General features: G+C 50.2%; 1 protein-coding gene across 1 annotated transcript in view; it reads left to right on the top strand.

Annotated features, from left to right (window-relative positions):
• The window catches only part of LOC122388686 (signal recognition particle 19 kDa protein-like), a 32,479-nt gene extending 10,511 nt beyond the window's left edge, over positions 1-21,968 (top strand). Inside the window, exons 3-4 of the mRNA XM_043379989.1 lie at positions 3,529-3,709; positions 21,572-21,968. Coding sequence (XP_043235924.1) covers positions 3,529-3,709; positions 21,572-21,711 — 321 coding nt within the window. The 3' untranslated portion in view covers positions 21,712-21,968. The remainder of the gene's footprint in view (positions 1-3,528; positions 3,710-21,571) is intronic.
• Positions 21,969-22,187: the final 219 nt, after the last annotated feature.

The following is a 22,187-nucleotide window of genomic DNA, read 5'->3' as shown; positions in this document are numbered from 1 at the left end:
TGAGGGGTGATAGTGCACCCTACTATGTAGCAGTTTTAGGCCTTATTTTATCTCATGTTCAGACGTTTATATAACTAGGAAACATCATTTAGCTATATCACTAGTGCCTATCATTTTAAAGCTCGAGATAGCTCGTTTTGATTTAAATATCAAACCCAAAAACTGATTTTGAGCACATATACTGATATTTTGCTTTGTGTATGATATATGTATCTAGTGTTCATTTATTTATACGAAAGGCTCTGACGATGACGAATGATCGTTGAAACCGGTTAGCCAATATGTCATTAGGTGATATAATATATCGACTTCCGAACGAAACCAAAACGCTTATTCGACACATAGAACAAACTGAAAAGAAACGAATCAAATGCAAATACGCTCTGGCTTTCAACATCACATGCAAAAATGAAGACATTCTGCCGAAGTATACGAATATATATATATATATATATATATATATATATATATATATATATATATATATATATATATATATATATATATATATATATATATATATATATATATATATATATATATATATATATATATATATATATATATATATATATATATATATATTTCATGTTGAGAAAGCCTACCATTAGTTGGGCTAATTTTACCTGATGACCTGATCTTATGTGACCTGGGGTCATCAATTTCACAAACGATACGAAATTGATGTATGTATGATATGAAAAATGAGCAAAAAGCAAGCTGTATGTGGCGACTTCCACGCCAGGGACTGCTTTTGCTCGAGCGTTTGACATGTTGGGTCAGAATCAATTTCATAGGTATCTTGAGAAAAGTTATCGGACAGCTGGTCTTCTGTTGTCCTTGAGGAAAGTTAAATAATGTGAGCACCGTGGTCTGTAATTAGAGATTCACCCTTATGACCACTTAGTCACAACTGGAGCTTGGTATGCTATGTTAACTTTGTGGTTCTCTGGCAACTTGTCTTTCCTAGTTTCCTATATTCATATTATAGGTTCACTTCTGTCCTTCCCTCTTTGTTGATGTCTTCCGGCTTCGTGGGTCGCAAATTTGAGTGTTGGATAAGCGTGCAGGCTTGGCTTGCATTGCGGTAGTGCTTTTGTGTTTGGAGGTGGGCGACGTGTGTGGTGTGTGCCGTTGTGGGCGACGTGTGTGGTGTGTGCCGTTGTGGGCGACGTGTGTGGTGTGTGCCGCTGTGGGCGACGTGTGTGGTGTGTGCCGCTGTGGGCGACGTGTGTGGTGTGTGCCGCTGTGGGCGACGTGTGTGGTGTGTGCCGCTGTGGGCGACGTGTGTGGTGTGTGCCGCTGAGCCGGGCGACGTGTGTGGTGTGTGCCGCTGTGGGCGACGTGTGTGGTGTGTGCCGCTGTGGGCGACGTGTGTGGTGTGTGCCGCTGTGGGCGACGTGTGTGGTGTGTGCCGCTGAGCCGGGCGACGTGTGTGGTGTGTGCCGCTGTGGGCGACGTGTGTGGTGTGTGCCGCTGTGGGCGACGTGTGTGGTGTGTGCCGCTGTGGGCGACGTGTGGTGTGTGCCGCTGTGGGCGACGTGTGTGGTGTGTGCCGCTGTGGGCGACGTGTGTGGTGTGCGCCGCTGTGGGCGACGTGTGTGGTGTGTGCCGCTGTGGGCGACGTGTGTGGTGTGTGCCGCTGTGGGCGACGTGTGTAGTGTGTGCCGCTGTGGGCGACGTGTGTGGTGTGTGCCGCTGTGGGCGACGTGTGTGGTGTGTGCCGCTGTGGGCGACGTGTGTGGTGTGTGCCGCTGTGGGCGACGTGTGGTGTGTGCCGCTGTGGGCGACGTGTGTGGTGTGTGCCGCTGTGGGCGACGTGTGTGGTGTGCGCCGCTGTGGGCGACGTGTGTGGTGTGTGCCGCTGTGGGCGACGTGTGATACAGATACAGATACAGATGTATTCAAAAGAAATCCATACAATATGGCTTTTCATTCTTCTACGTCAGTTACAATGCGGACACAATGAGGACACATTTACACTTAACACACAAACCCATCATACATACACCAACTGATCACAGCGCGTCAGCCGATCCCACGAGCCGCCTGACAGTACGGCGGAACCCAGGGTCGCCGGGAACAGCCTGCACACTGTTCAGTAACCTCACTCCCCGAAAACACATTCTCCTCCTTCCAGCTTCGGTACGAATGTTGGGGCATGTGATTAGCCCCGACTGTCGTGTTGCATGGGCATGCCTTTGGTCCGCTCTCGGTCCAATGGTGTTGTACAGGTACTCAGGCTGTCCCGTCTCAATTATACGCGCTAGCGCACACACAGTGTGGTAGGCAGCAAGCTCCTGCAGCGCCCCGCTGACATGGTCAAAGCGTCGTTTGCCCGTCACGACGCGAACACAAAAGTGAACAACTTTCTGAATCCGGCCGAGCTGGGTCACACCACATGTGCCGTACAAGGACAGGCAATATAGCACCACTGACATCGCCAGCGCCTCCACAATCACCTTCAATGTCTGTTTCGGTAGCACGTGACGCGCGTGTGACAGCCCTATCAAAATACCCGTACATTTCCGTGAGATGTATGTCACGTGAGCTTCAAAATTGAGGTGACGGTCAATGTACACACCGATGTTCTTGACCTCTCTCGAGTCGGTAATCATGTCCCCGCAAAAACGGACAACGACAGGCGGCAGTGTTCGGAGCATTGCAGGCGTTCCTAGCACGATCATCTGTGTCTTTTTAGTGTTCAGTTTCATGCCGTTGTGGCAAAACCAGTCATACACATGACACAGCGCGTCCTCCATGCTACCGATAAGCCTCTGGATATCGCATTTACGGCCGGACACTAGGAGCTGCGTATCATCGGCGTACTGCACTATTGTGACGTCACTGGGCAGCCTCAGGCTCAAATCATTTGCAAAAAGCATATAGAGGATACAGCTGAGCGCTCCTCCCTGGAATACTCCTATGCTGTTCATTCGAGTGCGAGACAATAAATGACGCCCTCCGGTCGACTGCACGCGGACCTGCTGCGTGTGGCCGGACAGATAGCTACGAAACCACTCAGTGTCGATTCCGTAGAGGGCAAGCTTAGCCAGCAGCTTAGCATGTGACACCACATCAAAACATTTCGAAAGATCTAGCAGTACTAGTATCGATATGTCGCCCCTGTCCATAGCATACAACACTCTATCGGTAATGACATGAAGTGCTGTCTCAGTTGAACGATGCCTGCGATAGCCGTGCTGGGCATCTGCTAGAAGTGCGTGCTGCTCTAAATACCCAGACAGCTGGCCCTGCACGGCACGCTCCACCACCTTCATAACGGCAGGGAGTAAAGAAATGGGTCTCGTGTCAGACGGGTCGCGCGATAACATATTACCCTTCGGGATGGGTGTCACGAGAGCATGTTTCCATGTGTGGTGTGCGCCGCTGTGGGCGACGTGTGTGGTGTGTGCCGCTGTGGGCGACGTGTGTGGTGTGTGCCGCTGTGGGCGACGTGTGTGGTGTGTGCCGCTGTGGGCGACGTGTGTGGAGTGTGCCGCTGAGCCGAGCGCCGGGTGTCGGCAGGCAGTGGAGAACCCCAACTATGAGGAGATCCGGGATGTGCTCTCCTCGGCCGGCCTGCAGGTGGGCGTCGAGAACAAACTCTACCCGCGCGAGAACAGCAAGGAGCTGCTCTTCCGGGGTCGCATCCGCGTCCAGCTCAAACAGGACAACGGGAAGCCCGTCAAACCAGAGTTCCCGTCACGTAAGTTTCCATCTTGTACTTGCTGGGGTAATTCTGGGACACCCTGTATATCTCAAAGTTTTCACATCTGTGACCTAATGTCAGGTCAATTTTGCGACCTCTCCATTATAAATCATAGGGAGAAAATTGAAATGCAATTCTTTTGGCTGAAAACACATTCAAACACCGTGACACAGGTAAACATTCCACACTGAACCCGAAAATTGCACCTGTGTGTGTTTTATGCCCCTGAGGTCATCTCAGGCCATGAAACATCTCCAACAGTTGCTCTACCATAACTTTAAAGGTAGTGTGCCAGCTTTCTTGGACCGTATGGAGTTAATGGCCCAGATAAGGAGAACCGGATTTTTAGAACTTATCCATACCTTCAAAACTCATGGAAACGTCTTAAATTCTTCAAATTTTGAGTACCCCAGTGCGAAATTCGCCCCGACGGGTTGTCGGTCGTACCCCAACCACATTTCACACCACTATGAACAATAAATGCACACACTGAAATCGCTATTACCGATATGCTCATCCAATCAAGTTTCGATAAACCCGTTCATCATCATCTCCTGCGGTTTCGAACACGCCTGTTAGGTGGCTTCTGATGCTCGTCGAGGTCGGAATTTCCAAATACGCGTGGTGCGTCGGGCCGCGCGCTCTGACTTCGGCCAAGAAAAATGCGTCAGCTGATCATTGTCATTTCTGCCACTTGCGTGTTGTGAAATGGGGTCATAACTTATAAGACGGCTTTTTCATATCAATTATTTTACATAAAATCATATTTCAAACCATAAATAATGTTTGACAGCCAAATAAAAGAAACAATACCAATACGGGCTTACAGTTTAAGGCTCGACATTGTGTTGTCTACGATTAGACAGCTGATAACTCATTCCCGTACGTCGTATGGTCGTAACACTATAATGACCTTTGCTTATTGTCACAAGTGCGCCGCATTCGCGATTGTTGCCCGACGCCTGTTTGCAGGTGAGCCCACTACAGTTGTTATACATATCTAAAAACCGAAAAACTTTTAGGCGAAAAAGGCACTATTCCAGGCCCATTTTTGATTTTTTTTTGCGATATTAGGTAAAAACAGAAGCTTCTTATCCTAGGAAAAATAAAATGGGAAATCTTTCAAAGGTGGCACACTACCTTTAAGTCGAAACATGCTAGAGCGCTGAAAATACGATAATGTGTTCAGCTCAACAATACCAATCGAAAGACATGCAACATGACCTTTTCCGTGACCTTGACCAGGGGTCAAATTTTCAAGTTGACCTTTTCAGGTCAACTTATAGTTCATTCGCCCTGTCTCAACGAGACAAACGCGATGCAGGTAAAATCAGCGTCATACAAGTTTTGAGTCAAAAGTTATGATGCAAAAAAAAAACACATTTACCGCAAAAACGCCCAACCTGGAAGCTAAACCGTTGACCTTAGGTCAAACTTGAGAACATTACTCAGAAAGGTCTTTGGAAGACCTATTGAATGCGCTTTCCCGCAGCACTGCAGCTCTATTGGTTTCTGACTTGTGCGCCGATTTGTGAAAAGTTGTCAAAATTTGGAACAAAAGTTCGTGAAAATTTTACCTTTGGTGACCTCCAGTGACCTCAGCGATGACTTGATCAGAAATGACAGGTAATTCTGAAAGATACTGTAGCGAGCTATCTGTTGCTTTTTACCTTTCTAGCTTTGCCTACTTTCTGAGATAATTTGGTGTGACCAAAAAGCCCCCCCCCCCCCCCCCACACACACGCACACCATGCCGATTGCCGAAGTTGCCCGAGATGCCCAATTGCCCACCCGGGCGCTGGCTAAACAAAACATCCATAGCTTTGTCTTCCGTTGACTGCATAATACTCTTCACGTCGATTTAGACACAATATTTGGCTATTTAAGCAAATTGAGGAGGTCGTCGGTTTTACTGGGGACGGTCCCCAGTAACCCAAAAGTTGCTGGGGACCGTTCCCCAGTGTCCCCAGTGGTGGTTACGCGCCTCCTGTGACCTGACCTGGTATTATCAGTGACCTCCAATAGCAACATATGTACTAGGCAGCTTACGCTCTATCTCTGATTTTCGACAAAATGCGTTTTACTAGATGTCATAACGCATTCCCTAGAAGACCCGTGAACGGCGAACGGCGACAAATTTGACTTGGCTATCGAACGCCGTTTGAATTTTACGAATCCGCCCAGCAGTTTCGTAGATACGGGGGGGGGGGGGCAAAAATCCCCCCGCGCGGAAGGTGGCCGGGAGGCCCACCGCCTGCCGGGTTAAAGCTATACCAAGTATCAAGTTCATATATCATAAACAGGTTTCGGAAATATCACACGAAACGTAAACGGGGCAACTTTCCCCCCCCCCGGCCCACACCCAGCAGATCGTGGGTTAACCCTATTAGTGGCAGGGGGGGGGGGTTGTTTTCATCCACCCCTCAGGTTTTTCGGGAATATCTCCGAAATTGCTGAAGCTACGATGCTGAAATTTTCTGACTTTTCCTAAAACTATATTGGGCACATTCCCTGAAAATTTCAAGTTCATAACTTTACCAGGGGCGGCTCCAGAGCACTGGGAATTGGGGGGTCCTATTCGTGAAGCGAGTCATTTGGGCGAAAATCACGATGCTGCACCAGTTTTACGAACAGTGAATGAAAGGTATCATGTGATAACATATACATACAAAGTTATTGTGCATCCTCTTTTGACACGTTTTTGCTATAATAGGCGGATCCAGGCGTCCAAAAAGGGGGGTTATGTTTAACCTCCCAACATAGGTGCCCTGACACCGCCTATGCATGACCAATACAATTGTAGTCGTTCTCTCATAAGAAAATTGTAACATAACAAGACCATTGCCACCCTTTTTAGAAACAGTACCAACAAAAACCTTATTTACTACACTTTTTGTGTACCCCCAATCTCAATGATCTGTATCCGCCTATGATTTTTGAAAATGCATATTTTTAGGATCCATGTGAATTCCTGGTTCATTCTCTATCGATCGGCAAAAGTTGCGTTAAGATTGGTTCAGAAACCTGGCCGTGATAAACAGTCTAAAATGCATCTGCAATTTGCCCATTTTTACCCCCCTCTACCCCCCTATTGACATTTTTTTTTAAATGTAGATCACGTTGAGCGAAATCGAATGCCGTTTGAATTTTGAAAATTGGCCCGTTAGATCTCGAGATATCAGGGGGGGGGGGGTCGTAAACAGCCCCCCCCCCCCTGCCACTAATAGGGGTAGCCAGGAGCCTGCCACTAATAGGGTTAAGAACTTAGCTCTATTCACCATGCTAGCTTATTGGCGGCCTGGGCTGAAGTTTAACAGCTAAGGAATGTTTCATACACGTATGATGTCGGTATCTCATGAGAATTGAGCGTTATAGAACTTTTAATCTGCGCCTCGCTAGTGATCCTGGATTTTCGCCCTAATAGGGGTGTTTGACCCCCTCCCCCCCGCAACTGAGCTCCTGGGCCACGTAGCGAAACACGGTAGGAGGTGTTTGAAAGAGCGTAAAAATGATAACGAAATTACTTCAGTCATTTTTGGTCAGGTCACCAGAGGTCATCAAAGGTCAAATTTCGACAACTTTCGACAAATCGGTGTATACCTAACTCGGGGACAAATAAAGCTACGGTACCGCGGAAACCGCATTGGATAGCCCATTTAACCCGCGCCCCACTGGGGGTCCTGGATTCTCACGCCCTGCTGGGGGGGGGGGGGGTGAACACCCCCTACCACCTCGGCTCCTGGGCCACGTAGCGATAGGCAGAAGGCGGCGTTGGAAAGAGTGCAAAAAATAGGATGCGTTCTTTGAAGGGATGCGTTCTTAGGTTGCGTTCTTTGCCATGTAACCTGGTTTCCGGTGATTTTTTTTCAATTCCATTCCAGTGACTTATTTTATACCCAATGTAGCCCGAAAATAATAAAACAGCGACGAAAATTTTCAAGAGAAAAATGACACGCTAAAATCACTGCATGTTTCGCAACTCTCGGTATATAACATTTATGAAGCCTCTGACCATTGCGCCGCGAAATTCCGGTGCGGACGGCAAAGAACGCATCAGTTGACTGAGCCGTGAGATTTCACGTGAAATTTCAGCTCAAAGATGAAAGAACGCACCCATAACAACGAAATCACTTCGGTCGCATTTTTGGTCAGGTCAAAGGTCACGTTTCCAGAGGCCAATGAAGGCAAAATTTCGCCGACTTAAAGGTCGAATGTCGACAATTTCCAAGAACCCAACGCATAACTCGGGAACCAATAGAGATACAGCGCCACGGAAAAGCGCATTCGATAGCCCTATTAACCCCCGCCCCGTGAAGGTCTGGCAGGTCCCACTTCCTGTTGGGGGGGGGGGGGGGGCAAAGGGCCCCCGTCGTATTTCCGGAGCCAATAGCCGGATCGGAAACATTCAAACGGCATTCGAAAGAGCTCATCGAGATGGACAAGATAGGATATCGATGACCTTGATATTTGGCCTGTAACGTCACAGGGAGGTCAAACAAGGTCAAATTCGTCCAATTTACAATGACGAGAATTCGGTCATAAAAATGAAATCTAATTTTCCTAAATGAGTCTAGATATGATGTATATGATAGATCTGGCATGTGGAATGTGGATAGTCACCTGAGTGGATGATGACCTGTGACGTCACAACAGAGGTCAGCCTTGACCAACCAGAAAACACTTTTCGTCTGAACGGTGATTGGAAGTAGGTGTGAGTTCCGAAGGCTGGGGTGGCTGGCCGATGAAACCTGCTAGCAAATGCTTATAACCATTTTGTAGACGGAATTTCAGTGAACACATGTCGTAAGTTTCATGTCATTACACCAAAGGCGGACTGAAATCTGAAAGAAATGTGATTTTACCTTACTTATTGAACGACCTAGTAGCTATGGCACATTGAAACTTTTTATGAGTTGAGGTCGCTTTAAGTGGCCTGGTGACCTGACCTTGAAGGACCCCTTGGTCCGAAATTTTCATATGTGTAGACAGGGGCGGATCCAGGAAAACTCCAAGGGGAGGGTCATGAATCGAAGTGGTGCCCCTACCTATACCCAAAATTAAAAACTCAACGGATTTCGTCCACTTCATTTTGGTGGTGCCCCCATTTTCAGTTTTTTATTTTTATTTTTTTTATTTTTAGTCAGTATCTTACCTCTTAGCCACAACCACATTTACCAATTGTAAGCAAGTATATATGAATGTGCTATGTGTATATATGTTGTGGACGCTGAGTAATGAGTACTTACCAGGAACGTTATCAGGTAAGCAAATCGTTGTCAGTCCGACGAACTTGACCCTGGCGTCTAAAGGGTCTGTCCTTGACACTTCAGGCTTGTCAGGGGCACCAAAGTCCTTCCAGGGACACCACAAACCTGTCAGGGGCACCTACGGCCTTGTAGGGGCGCCACAGGCCCGCCAGGGGCACCACAGGCCTGCCAGGAAGCAGGGGCACCACAGGTCTAGCAAGTATACACGACAGGCCTGTCAGGGGCACAACGGGCCTGTTGGGCCCATGAGCACCCCTAGGGGCAGGGGCACCACAGTCCTTCCAGGGGCACCGCAGGCCTGTGAGGGGCACCAGCGGCCTAGCAGGGGCACCAGTCAACACAGGCCTGCCAGGGGCACGACAGACCTGCCAGGGGCACCAGAGGCCTGCCAGGAGCACCACCGACCTCGCAGGGGTAACTTGGGCCTGTCAGGGCCCAGGGGCACCACGGGCCTGTCGAGAGGCACTTCAGGCTTTTCAGGGGCACCATAGTCCTCTCAGGGCGCAGGGGCTAGCAGGGGCACCAGAGGCCTGCCAGGGGCACTACAGGCCTAGCAAGGGCACCACTGGTCTATCAGGGGCACCACGAGCCTGTCATAGCCAGGCATCTCAGGCTTGTCAAGGCCCAGGGGCACCACAGGTCTGTGAGGGGCACCAGCGACCTAGCAGGGGCACCAGTCAACACAGGTCTGCCAGGGGCGCCACAGACCTGCCAGGGGCACCACAGACCTGCCAGGGGCACCAGAGGCCTGCCAGGGGCACCGCCGGCCTCGCAGGGGCACTTTGGGCCTGTCAGGGGCACGACGGGCCTGCCGAGGGGCACTTCAGACTTTTCAGGGGCACCAGTCCTCTCCGGGCGCAGGGGCACCAGAGGCCTACCAGGGGCACCAGCGGCCTAGCAAGGGCACCAGAGGTCTGCCAGGGGCACCAGCGGCCTAGCAAGGGCACCAGAGGCCTGCCAGGGGCACCACAGGCCTAACAAGGGCACCACGGGCCTGTCAGGGGCACCTCAGGCTTGTCAGGGCCCAGGGACACCACAGTCCTTCCAAGGGCACCGCAAGCCTGTCAGGGGCACCAGAGGCCTGCCAGGGGCACCACAGGCCTAGCAAGGGCACCTCTGGCCTGTCAGGGGCACCTCAGGCTTGTCAGGGCCCAGGGGCACCACAGTCCTTCCAGGGGCATTACAAGCCTGTCAGGGGCACCAGAGGCCTAGCAAGGGCACCACAGGCCTGCCATGGACACCACAGGCCTACCAGGGGCACCACCGGCCTTGCAGGGGCGCCTCAGGCCTGTCAGGGGCACCACGTGCCTGCCGGGGACACTTCAGGCTTGTCAGGGGCGTTACAGTCCTGTCAGGGCCCAGGGGCACCAGGCCCGTGGTGTCCCTGCTAGGCCTGTGGTGCCCCTGTTGGTCCTGTGGTGCCCCTGTCAGGACTGTGATACCCCTGATAGGCCGGTGGTGCCCCTGGAAGGTCTTTGGGCCCCCGGGCCTCAAGGGGGGGGGGCCATGACCCATGTGACCCCCCCCCCCCTTGGATCCGCCCCTGTGTGTAGAATTGATGTATGATAAGGTGTGCCAAAACGGCGGCCGTCGTTTTTGAGATATTCGCGAAAAACCACAGGGTGGGGAGGTGTTCAAACACCCCCCCCCTCCCCCAGCAGGGCGCGGGTAACGTGCTTTCCGAGCATTGATCCAACTCTGCACAGAAGCTTAACCCGCGCACCGACGGGGGTCTGCGCCAACTTCGCACCGACGGGGGGGGGGGGCGGATGACCGCCCCCCCCTGAGATCTCGAGAACGAAGCAAGATAGCGACAAGCGGTAAACGGCATCGGATACGCACGGCCAAGATCTACAATTTTTACCAAGGTCATTTTCAGGTCAGGTCAAAGATGACGTCACAGGGGTCGAAAAAGTCAAAATGGCGGCGCTAGATATGGAGAGAGTTTTTCTCGAATAACTTTCGAATTAGTCAAGATAGGAACAAACTAAGGGCAGCATCGTGATCCTCTCGTCAATCCGCATCGAATGATATATATGTTGACCTCGAAAGGTCAAGGTCAAAGGTTGACCTCAGGTCACGTGACCTCGAGGTCATCATGTATATCATTCGATGCGTCTTGACGAGCTGAACACAATGAGACCATCCACGCGTCTGTATCTTGTTCCTGTACGGAGTTATTGGCCAAAAACCTTTGGTGACCTTTGATGACGTCACATGACCTCACAGCTGCCCAACAGCAAAACAGACCTCAAGGTAGTGAAGGTTGATCGTATATGAAGTCATGTGAAGTATATGGGGCCATTCCGACCCGTTTTAGTGGTATAAACAGGGAGTTGATTTTTCCCCCATTGACTTATAATGGGGAGGTCGCGAAATTGACCTGACCTTAGGTCACCGATATCAAAATTCCGAGATACACAAATTGTAGCTATTAATGACCTAATAATATCCTGCGACTTTCAAAGGCCTCCGACATCTACTGTAGCTCTGGCACGGTGACAAAGTTGCAAAAAAGTGACTTGAGGTTGGGTCATTCAAAGTGACCTGGTGACCTGACCTTAAAAGGTAGGAAGTTCAAACTTGCACACCATGTGTAAAATTGATGAGGTTATAGTCATACCAAATTTCGCGGCGCTACGCGCCGCGGTTTTCCCGCTATTCGCGAAAAACCTCAGGGGGGGTGGATATCCGCCCCCCCCCCGTCGGTGCGCGGGTTAAAATCTACGCTGCAAAACTAGAGCGCTGGGGGTGTCACGAAGTGATTCTCCTCGACCTGGCGTAACTTTTACCTTTAATTTAATGATCTTATTTTTACCTCTAAGGGTGGAAGTTATCATTCATTTGTTTGTACAGGGACCCGCAGTTGCTACTGTACACATATATTACCAATTTAGAATTGCGCTATTATTTGCGAAGTGCTGGCCATTGGAAAGAGGAAATGTAGCGCAAAGTATGGAGGAATAACACATGTTTTCTCCTAGGACGTATGTTTTGTATAATTCCTCTTACCGCAACAGATATTCTTCCAAAACTACAATCGTGCTATTTTTCCGCGCCGGTTGCCTCCCCAGAGCCCGTCCTTGGTATCGCCTATAGCTTCCGTTCCCGCTACGTGAATGAAAGTCACGTGACTACTACAGGTTTGCGCTCAGTACTAACACACCTAGCCCGAGGGCCGGTCCGTAGCGGGGAGGGGTAGAACGCCTGAGCTCCAGCGCAGTGGAGGTGGTGGTGGCCCGTATCATAAAGAGGCAACCGTAAGCAGAACTACAATTGCCGCAGTATAAGATTATGATCAAGTTTTCTTTAAATTTTTTGATTGACAAGAAAGTGCAATGCTTATCCGATATAATATAACGGTGTCCAAGGCCTTGGAAGAACTATAAAACATAGTCAGCAACGTATAAATTTCTGATACAGGCCATGACCTTTCACCTTGCCTCCGGGGAGGACCGCTCAGGAAGCCACATACCGAACGAATCGAGGCCTCGCAGCGCGGCGGCAGAGGAGGTGGATAAACCATCGCCAGATCTTTCGGTTACTTATGTTTCCAGAAGAAGGAGGGGGGGGTGGAGGGTGAGGGCTGTTTTCAACCCACTCACCAATCCTTTCCTTATTAACTTATAGCTTACCGAAAAAGAAATGCAACACAATGGTGGCCGTCACGAGATGTAGCGAAGAGTGCCTCAGCCACACCGGTTTTGAGTTAACTTTAAGCATTGGAATTCAGGCCAGTGATCCTGAAGCATTATTTTATTTTTGTCGTGCATAAGCTGGGATGACGTGGTCCAAGTTAATTGCGAAGAAACGGTTTTAGTTTCAGAACATTTATGAGGCCAGTCGCGCCAAATAGTATACGTTTGTTGTAAAATGTCAAATAGAATGTTGACGTGTTATCCAGATGATGGAATTTATTTGACACAAGAAGTCAAAAAGTGGCATCGTTAGTCATCCTGCATACCTATAAATCGATTCGTCAGCTTGGTTCTAGCGCAATAGTTCTTTTCGCGGATGATTGGTTTCGTTTTCTTTTTTTTTGGGGGGGGGGACACTTTATGAGCCAGTAACCACCCTCCCCAGTCCCCCAAACAACAATTGTTGACAAATACTGTGATGGCCTAAAAAATGCCCTCAATTGTGTTACGTAGGGGAGAATGAGGTAAGTTGAGCCGCTTTTTGTTTTTCGTAAGCTACAGACTGATCATTTTTGTGCGTTTACGGATTGGACGGACAGAGTGGTCATTTGCGCATGTACTGGTGGCCAGAAATGTTTCATACCGCTTATTTTTGTACTGAAAGGCTACGTCAAAAATCATCTTGCACGTTGCTCATCCTTCCCCATGGGCGGGGTAAGTTGAGACACGTCGTGGGGAAAGTTGAGCATGGATAGAAAAAGCGAAGCTCTTCTTTTCCCGGGCGCGGCGAAGAGTGGGCTCTTTTATTTACTCCATGGCATACATACTTATGGCAAAGTTTTTTTCCTCCATCAAAAAGTGACTGTTTTAAGCCTTCTAATAACTCGTCAAGTTTTCTATCACGGAAGAAATCATTTTATCCTTCAGATAATCTGCAAATTACTTACAACTTGTGTAATCAACAAAAAAAAAACAATCTCCTGCCATTTTTATTCAGCAGAAACAAGCGCAGCTCACTGCTCAGTTTGGTTTTCGACAGTGGAGACAACAATGGCTTATCCGGATCTAACCCCAGGTGAAAATGGCTCATCTTGCCCCACCCGTGGCCATTTTCGATTAATGACACCCGCTAAGGAAAATAACCATGCACCGCAGATAACAAACCATCTCATTTTAAAGGCAAAACATGTCTTAGTTATCAGGGGCGATACCACATGTTACCGGGTGCTGAGCGTGAGAACGTTGCCGTCTCACGTGAAAGACTGCAGCATCGTAAGCGAACGGCACATGGAAGCTCAAGTCAATTAGCGCCATAGGAGCTGAGAAACATGGGGTGGCTAAACTTGCCCCTTGGCTCATCTTACCTCACTCTCCCCTATTTGGGGCTCTCAACCTTGATTTGTTAAAGTTATTTGTCTGTTCATTATAAAAGCTGTCAAATTTGCCGTATCATTAAACTTTTATTGAGTTTGTATTTCACACATCTAAAATGAACAATTTTGTCACCGGCTTCTTTTATGAGTGGAATTGGATGGTCGCATGAATGAACGAATGAATAGCTCCATTAGAGCATCAGCTGAAATCAATCCTAAAATTTAATCTACCAGTCTGCAACGAAAAGGTTTAAAAACCAGTGCAAGTTAGGTGCAGTTTCTAATCTATGCCGTTTTTATCAAGTGTCTCATAGTCATAGCTCCTTAATCTTGAGCCGCTTCTCTCGCAATTCATTTTATGTGGTGCTTACTGCTTACATTGCTCAAGAAGTTATAGTATTCGAGCTCGTTGGTCTTAAAAACTGCTATCGAAGAAAATTAAAGTGCTTCGGGCTTCGGCACTTAAAAACCAATTGATATTTAACCCTCACCCATTTAGGCATTTCTTTTCAGCGTCTTACATGTAGCAGAGGGGCGTAGAAACCCTCAGCCATTCGGCCCTTGATAAAAAGAGCCAGAGCTTCGCTGAAAAATAAAAAGAGAACGAGCTGCTGGCGTGACGAGAGAAATCCGATGATTTGAGGGTCCTGGTCATCGCTGACGAGAAAAAGCCAATTATTTTTATGTCCTGGTCAATGCTGAGATCCTAGGTCACTGGTTGACCTTCCAGATCAGGTTAATAACTGTAGTGTTGTGCGTAGTATTGTGTGACGCGCTAGCGTCGTAGTTCGGTCTAAGCCTGACGGCTCACGACGTACTGTACGTTATGACGCAGCCCCGCCCGCGTGACTGGGCGGCGCTGACCGTTGACGGGTCGTGCGGCGCCGGCGGCGCTCAGTCTGACACCGGCCACGAGAGCAGAGGAGCGGCTGCCGAGGCTGGTAGACGCCGAGCCAGCTCACTGGGCTGGAGTCTGTTATGTAACGTTATCGCCATTTGTTCTTATTTTAATATCATGGTGGTGGCTAAACAGTGAGTTTGAAGGACGTGGAACTGGACGGAAGCACACGGGAGGACTCGACACTACATTTTGGCGACGAGGATGTTTCAAGCAACCCCACCGAGTGAGTACTTGTCGATCGCGGGTCAGAAGCCTACTTTGCCGTGGAAGCAGTGGTACGCTGACTTCCTGATCTATGGTGAGGCTAGCGGATGGCATGATTGGCCAGCTGGTAGGAAGAAGGCTTTGTTATTGCACTGCGTTGGCACAGAGGCCCGTAGGCTGTTCAGAGCGATTGAATCAGTCGAGTCTTCTGTTGAGTCAGACGCTGACATCAAGGATGACCCCACGTCAATGTACGACAGTACAGTAAAGATCTTGGAGAAGTTGTTTGTAAAAGACGCTGATGTACGAACTGAAAGGGTAAGATTCAGACGATGTGTTCAACAGCCGGGAGAAACAGCTCTCGTCTATCTTGCAAACTTGAAAGAAGCTGTTCAAAGATGCTCTTTTGGTGATCTGAGGGACGAAATGGTTAGAGACCAGTTCATTGAGGGATGTCTGTCTGACCAGCTGCGTGACAAGCTTCTTTTGAAGGATAACCTGACCCTGGAGAAGCTGGAGGACATCGCCGAGGCGGTCGATCGTGGTCTTCAGCGGCGAGGCGTCCTGAGAGGTGCTGCAGAGGGACCAACCGGTCCAGCAGCTGCGCAGGTAGCAGAAGTCGGACCAGCTGCTGAACAGCAAGAAGAGGTATGTGAACCCGTTCGCAGCCTCCGGTACGGTCCATGCTATGCCTGTGGTAGGAGAGGACACCGGTCGGGTGATAGGAGATGCCCTGCAAAAGAGAAGCAGTGTTACAAATGCCATGAGACAGGTCATTTCAGTCGTTGCTGTCGTACAAAGCGGAATGACACAGATGCTAAAGATCGTCAGGTGGGGGCAGTACAGGTGCTTACCGTTCAAAAGAGCATGCCTTCGAACTGTCCGTGGTACACCGTTGGCATTGGAGGTCATGACGTGTCGATGATGGTGGACACAGGTGCAGCAGTCAGCATCATACCCACGCAGCTGTATCGGGAGACCTTGAGTAAGTTTCCGCTGACCAGGGCCACGGTAAAGCTAGAAGCGTATGGCGGTGCGGGCATCAGCGTGCAGGGAGTCTTCAGCGCTTTAGTAACAACCCCGTGTGGTCGACAGACAGAAGGAGAGTTCTATGTAGCTGATGCTGAGATTCCCTTGCTAGGAAGAGACCTGCAGAGGACACTTGGAGTGACTGTGAAGAATGGAACTGATGTTTGTCTTGTCCAACAGACCAGCCAGCTCCCAGCAATCAACGGCTTCGTCCACAAGGTCAGGCTTCGGGCTGACGTGGAGCCTGTGAAGAAGAAGCTGCGGTCACTGCCCTACGCTGTGAGGGAGGATGTCACCAAGCACCTGCAAGAGCTTGAGGAGCAAGGTGTGATCGAGAAGGTCGGCAAACACACCTCGCCGTGGCTCTCTCCGATCGTGGCCGTCCGTAAACGGAACGGTAAGCTTCGAGTTTGCCTTGATCTGACTGAGGTAAACAAAGCAGTGATCGCGAACGGTCATCCGATCCCAGATATGCAGGAAATGCTAGACCGTCTTCAGGGAGCAGTTGTCTTCTCTTCATTAGACATGAAAGCTGCGTACCATCAACTAGAGCTGCACGAGAGCTCCCGTGATCTGACTGCATTCATTCATGAAGGACAGGTGTGGAGATATAAACGTTGCCCTTTTGGTCTGAAATCGCTGCCCCAGTGCTTCCAAAAGATGATGGAATGTGTGTTGGAAGGGCTGGAGGGCGTTCAAGTGTATCTCGATGACGTGATTGTATCTGGCAGATCACAGGAGGAGCACGACCAGCGTCTCAGAAGGGTGATCGAGCGGATGCAGGCCAGAAACATCACCTTGAACTGGGACAAGTGCAGGATTTGCGTCTCATCGGTTGAGTTTCTTGGATTCGCAGTTTCTCCGAAGGGGGTGGCAGTCTCTGAAGAGCGCGTTCAGGGCCTTCGAGACCTACAGCAGCCGACTGATAAGAAGAAGCTTCAGTCAGTCCTGGGAACCCTAGGGTTCTACGCGAAGTTCGTCAAGAACTACAGCACCCGGGTTGAACCTCTGAGACGGCAGCTCCGCAAAGACGCGCCGGAGTTTGCCTGGACGCCGGAGATGTCGGCAGCGCTGAAGGACGTCACTGAGGCCATCCTGCAGTCGAACGCGCTGGCGATGTTCGACCCGGCACTTCAGACGATCGTCACAACCGACGCCAGCGACGTGGGACTCGGTGCTGTCTTGTCTCAGATGCACCCAGAAGGTGAGCGAGTAGTCTGTTTCGCATCAAGCACATTGAGTCAAACGCAGAGGCGCTACAGCGTTTCGGAGAGGGAAGCACTTGCCTGTGTCTGGGCATGTGAAAAGTGGCATAAGTACCTCTGGGGGCGAGACTTTATCCTGAGAACAGACCATGCTGCGCTGCGCACCTTGATCACAGCGAATGGGATCGGACGTGCTGGAATGCGTATGTCAAGATGGGCTAGCCGGCTGATGACTTACTCTTTTTCAGTCCAGCATCTGAAGGGGGTGCTCAACCCGGCTGATGGACTCTCCCGTGCACCAGGTCCAGCGGTGGAAGTGGAAGACGACGAGTCTCAGCTGGTTGCCTCGCTGTCTTCACGACTGACGGCGGTGAGCAGCGGAGAACTGGCCGATGCTGTCGCGTCCGACCCGGTGCTGGTCAAGCTGTCTGAGCAGCTCACCCGACGTTGGTCAAGTCGCATAGGTGAGGTCCCACCTGAATTGAAGCCATTCTTCCGATGTCGTGATGAGTTAAGTCTGATGGGTGGCCTCATTTTCAAGGGAGAGCGGGTGGTAGTACCAGAGTGTCTGAGGGAGAGATTGGTGGCCCTGGCACATGAGAGCCACCCGGGGATCATACGTACCAAGCAGCGCCTGCGGGCAGTGTACTGGTGGCCAGGTCTTGATGCTGCTGTAGAGACGGCCGTGAAGGAGTGTGATGCATGCGCCCTGTCTGACAAAACGGTGAAGTCACGCAGAGCACCGCTGATGCCAGTCCCGTTCCCGGATGTTGCCTGGGACAAGCTGGGCATCGACTTCATCGGCCCGATGCAAGGACCGCTGCATCAAAGGTATGCCATCGTAATGGTTGATTATTATTCGAAGTGGGTCGAAATGGCATTCACAAGGGAGCCATCAAGTGACGCAGTGATCGAGTTCATGGATGTAGTGGCCTCCCGAGAGGGACTTCCTAAAGAAGTTGTCACAGATAACGGAACGCATTTTACGTCAGACAAGTTCACGACTTACCTCCAGAGTATGGGCATTGATCACATTCGCGTGTCTCCTTACCATCCAGCAGGGTCAGGAGCGGTGGAGCGGATGAACCGGAGCATCAAGGCGGCCCTGCAGATGGCGGACTTGGAGGGCGTCGACCGACGAAGGTACATGCAGACGTTTCTGCAGAACTACAGGGCAACACCTCATGCTACTACCGGTAAGAGCCCATCGGAGCTGCTACACGGTCGGCAGCTACGAACAAAGCTGGAGGTGGCTGCTGATGTCCGATCTGGCGTGCAGAGCGGTCGCTCGTCTGACGACCAGGCTGTGAGGGATCGCGTGGCTGATAAGCAGCTGGCGCAGAAGAAGTTGTGGGATGCACGTAACCGGGCTCGTGTTCCTGATTTCGCTGTAGGAGACTGGGTGCGGTATAAGCTGATGCCCCGGCCCCGAAAGGGGCATGTTCGTTTCTCAGGTCGCCGACAGATCGTGCAACAGACGGGCCCGGCTTCGTACCGCCTGGACGACGGCACCAGAATCCACGCTGAGCGGCTCTCCAGGTGGACACCGTCGATGGAGCCGTCAGAGACGGAGGCGGGCGGTGCGCCTCGCGGGATCGGCGGGGGCACTGAGACGCTGTGTCCGGCGGATCGCGACGTCCGCCGTCGAGTGCCGTCGCGGGCACCATCTCTGAGTCGAGGTGACTGTATTTCGTGTCATGGGACTGATTCTGACTCGAGTGAGGAAGTGGACCCGTCAGATGAACCCCTAGAGCGTGCGTCGCCGTTATCACCTCCAGCGTCCACTGCAGTGCAACGGCAGTCGCCAACCGTCGGGGGCGACGGAGTGTCACGCTTTACGCGATCAGGTCGTCGTTATTATTGTGAGGGGCAAATGTAGTGTTGTGCGTAGTATTGTGTGACGCGCTAGCGTCGTAGTTCGGTCTAAGCCTGACGGCTCACGACGTACTGTACGTTATGACGCAGCCCCGCCCGCGTGACTGGGCGGCGCTGACCGTTGACGGGTCGTGCGGCGCCGGCGGCGCTCAGTCTGACACCGGCCACGAGAGCAGAGGAGCGGCTGCCGAGGCTGGTAGACGCCGAGCCAGCTCACTGGGCTGGAGTCTGTTATGTAACGTTATCGCCATTTGTTCTTATTTTAATATCATGGTGGTGGCTAAACAGTGAGTTTGAAGGACGTGGAACTGGACGGAAGCACACGGGAGGACTCGACACTACAATAACCCAAAAGCACGGGAAATTGGGTCCTGCTAGAATTTCTACAAGTGAAGTCTGCTGGGACTTGGCTTGCTTCTGACTCCGAATTTGCACTTGCTTTGATCAAAGACATGTATCAAAGCATTTGGGGTAGGACGGGTCACGCCAGATCACCCATTAGGCGTTCTGCCGGCTATCCATAGAATGTTAACCAGCACTTACAGCCTTGCAACATATTGCATAGGCACTATAACTGATACCTAAGTATATGTCTAGTTTTCAAATGCTAAAATGGGTGCTAAATTTCAAACCAACACTTCTTAAAAACCACAGTAAAAGGGTGTAAATTTAAGGAAGTTAACCGAGATCATTTCAAGTAAATGACCTTAACCTGAGTTTCACGTGACCTTGGCACCCACAACAATCAATGAGACGAACATTAGATAGTATATTTCACATGTTGTCACGTTGCTAATCACGAAACGACTATGGAAACACACAGAAGATGTGCGCTGACTTTCAATTGCTAATCTGGCCTGACATGATCTTGAGAAAAATAATCACAGGTTAAAGGTAATTTGGTTCAGGGATTTAAAATTCTCAGACAAGATGCAAAAATGATAAGGGCTATTTAATTTTCCGGGAAGTTGTAAAATTGATTAACTCCAGGGCACCAAAGAACCGTCGCAATCCTTCGCTTTGCCGCGATTTATTGGTGAAAAACAGGGGGCGCGGTCTACTTACCTCTACTTATATGTGCGGTGAGGGCTAATATTCATTTTATCTGTGTTGATGAATGTGCAACAATTTCTACATGAACTCAGACCAGTCCATATGAGTATGTTTTTCTCACGGACAATGACAATATAAAAACAATGCGAATAAAACCAAACGTTTCGGACAACAACGTGCCTTCGTCAGTGGAAAAAATAAGTGTTTAGGTTTAACATCGATGAGAACTAAATGCGGCACCGTCTCGGTCTGGCCAGCCGGGTTGCCGATGAAATACACAAATGTTTATAAGCTTCCATGATGTGCTTAAAAAACTGCTGAAAATATATCTTAAAAAATAAAGATAACTACTTCATCGATTTTATCGAAAGAAAACATGCATGCCTAATTACTTATTTCTTGCCACTGACGGAGGCACTTTTTTGTGCGAAACGTCTGGTTTTATTCGTATTGTTATTGTATTGTCATTCCCTATGAGAAAAAGGATAACTCTTCAGTTAGTAACCATAACAGCGAAACGGCTTATTGTAAGACGATTCACTGTGTATACGAAACCTATAAGTCCCTAAAAATAATCCTATTTGCAACTTTTAAAAAGATACAGCTTATACAGCTTGGGCATACAATTTTTATCTTCATTAAGATAATACTCATTTATCTCCACAGAATATGGTAAATTAGTGCTGCTGAAGTTCGCTTTCGAAACGTCTCCTCCAGGCATTCCACGGCTCTCGTGCCATTTTGGATCACGGAACACGGCTGGGCGCAGGACAGGTCGTCTGCGAGCTTGGATGGACCACGTGACCACCTCCCCAACTCCCCCTCACTCCCGACCCCTTCCCCAGCAGGGCGTCCGATCTAACCGCGCCCCAGGCAGTCGGCTCGGTCCGACCCTTCCCATGGTCGAGCCACGGCCCGGTGCCGCCTGAGTTTGTGCCGGGTGCAAAACTGGAGCAGTAACTAGCGCCGGAACTAGTAGTCAGCACGACCATCGTTAGATGGCAGGAGTAAATGGAATAGGCGGTTCCAGGTTTCAGAAGGAATGGGGCAGGAAAAAGCGCTGAAAACAATGTTTTGCTGATATAGCCATAAAAAGTTCACTGAATTAGGAGAGCAGCACATCAGTTTAAAGCCCTTCAGATGGTGGTTTTAATAAGCACACAATCATTTCCCAATTCGCCTCCAACGGTGTCACAGGCAAAGAATACGCTGAAATACTAGTGTGTACAGAAGCAACTGCGGGTCCCTGTACCACAAACATCGTATGTACGTGTGGCATTGCTGGGCTGAGACGGCTGTGTTGCGACGTTTCAGGTGACTCGCTGCTGCTGTACCTGGCTGAAAACATTCCGAAGCTAAAGAGCCGCCAGAACCGGCCGGCCGAGGTGGGCGCCGCTGCCGCCGCCGCCGCCCCGGTGGCCGCCGCCGGCAAAAAGAACAAAGGCAAGCGGTGAACGGCGTGCGGTGGCAGGTCTCTGCCTGAAGAGGGCTGCGCTCGTGTGGGCGCGTGGCTGCCAGCAGCAGAGGGGCGCTGCTCGGCTGGCTGCATTGGTGGGGGTTGGGAGTGGGGTTTGATCCTATCCAGTGTCCGGTGCTCATATGTAGCATCATTTCTTCTTTCCCGTGTTGTTTTAAAGACATGGGGGCGATCATTGCTTTCCGTCATTGTTTACTGGATGTTGGAAATATAGCCTTTATCGTGAAAAGAGGATGCCGCTTTTTGCGCGAATTTTTCGCGAAAACCGAGGGAGGTGTTCCGTTCGACCCCCCTCTTTCCGTCAATTAGTGCGAGGATTAAACGTCCTTTTTCATGTGCTGCGTGGCTATCGCGAGAGCCTTCTGGCAATTTTTAATGCGTCTTTCCCCACCAATAACTAACCAGGGAGATTTTTTTCGCAGGCGGTATGCGGTCGGCAGAGGGAAAGAGACA

Source organism: Amphibalanus amphitrite, unplaced genomic scaffold (assembly GCF_019059575.1).
Source record: "Amphibalanus amphitrite isolate SeventyFive unplaced genomic scaffold, NRLGWU_Aamphi_draft 000331F_arrow, whole genome shotgun sequence".
In the NCBI taxonomy this organism is placed as follows: domain Eukaryota; kingdom Metazoa; phylum Arthropoda; class Thecostraca; order Balanomorpha; family Balanidae; genus Amphibalanus; species Amphibalanus amphitrite.
This window is presented reverse-complemented; position numbering and strand designations above follow the sequence as displayed.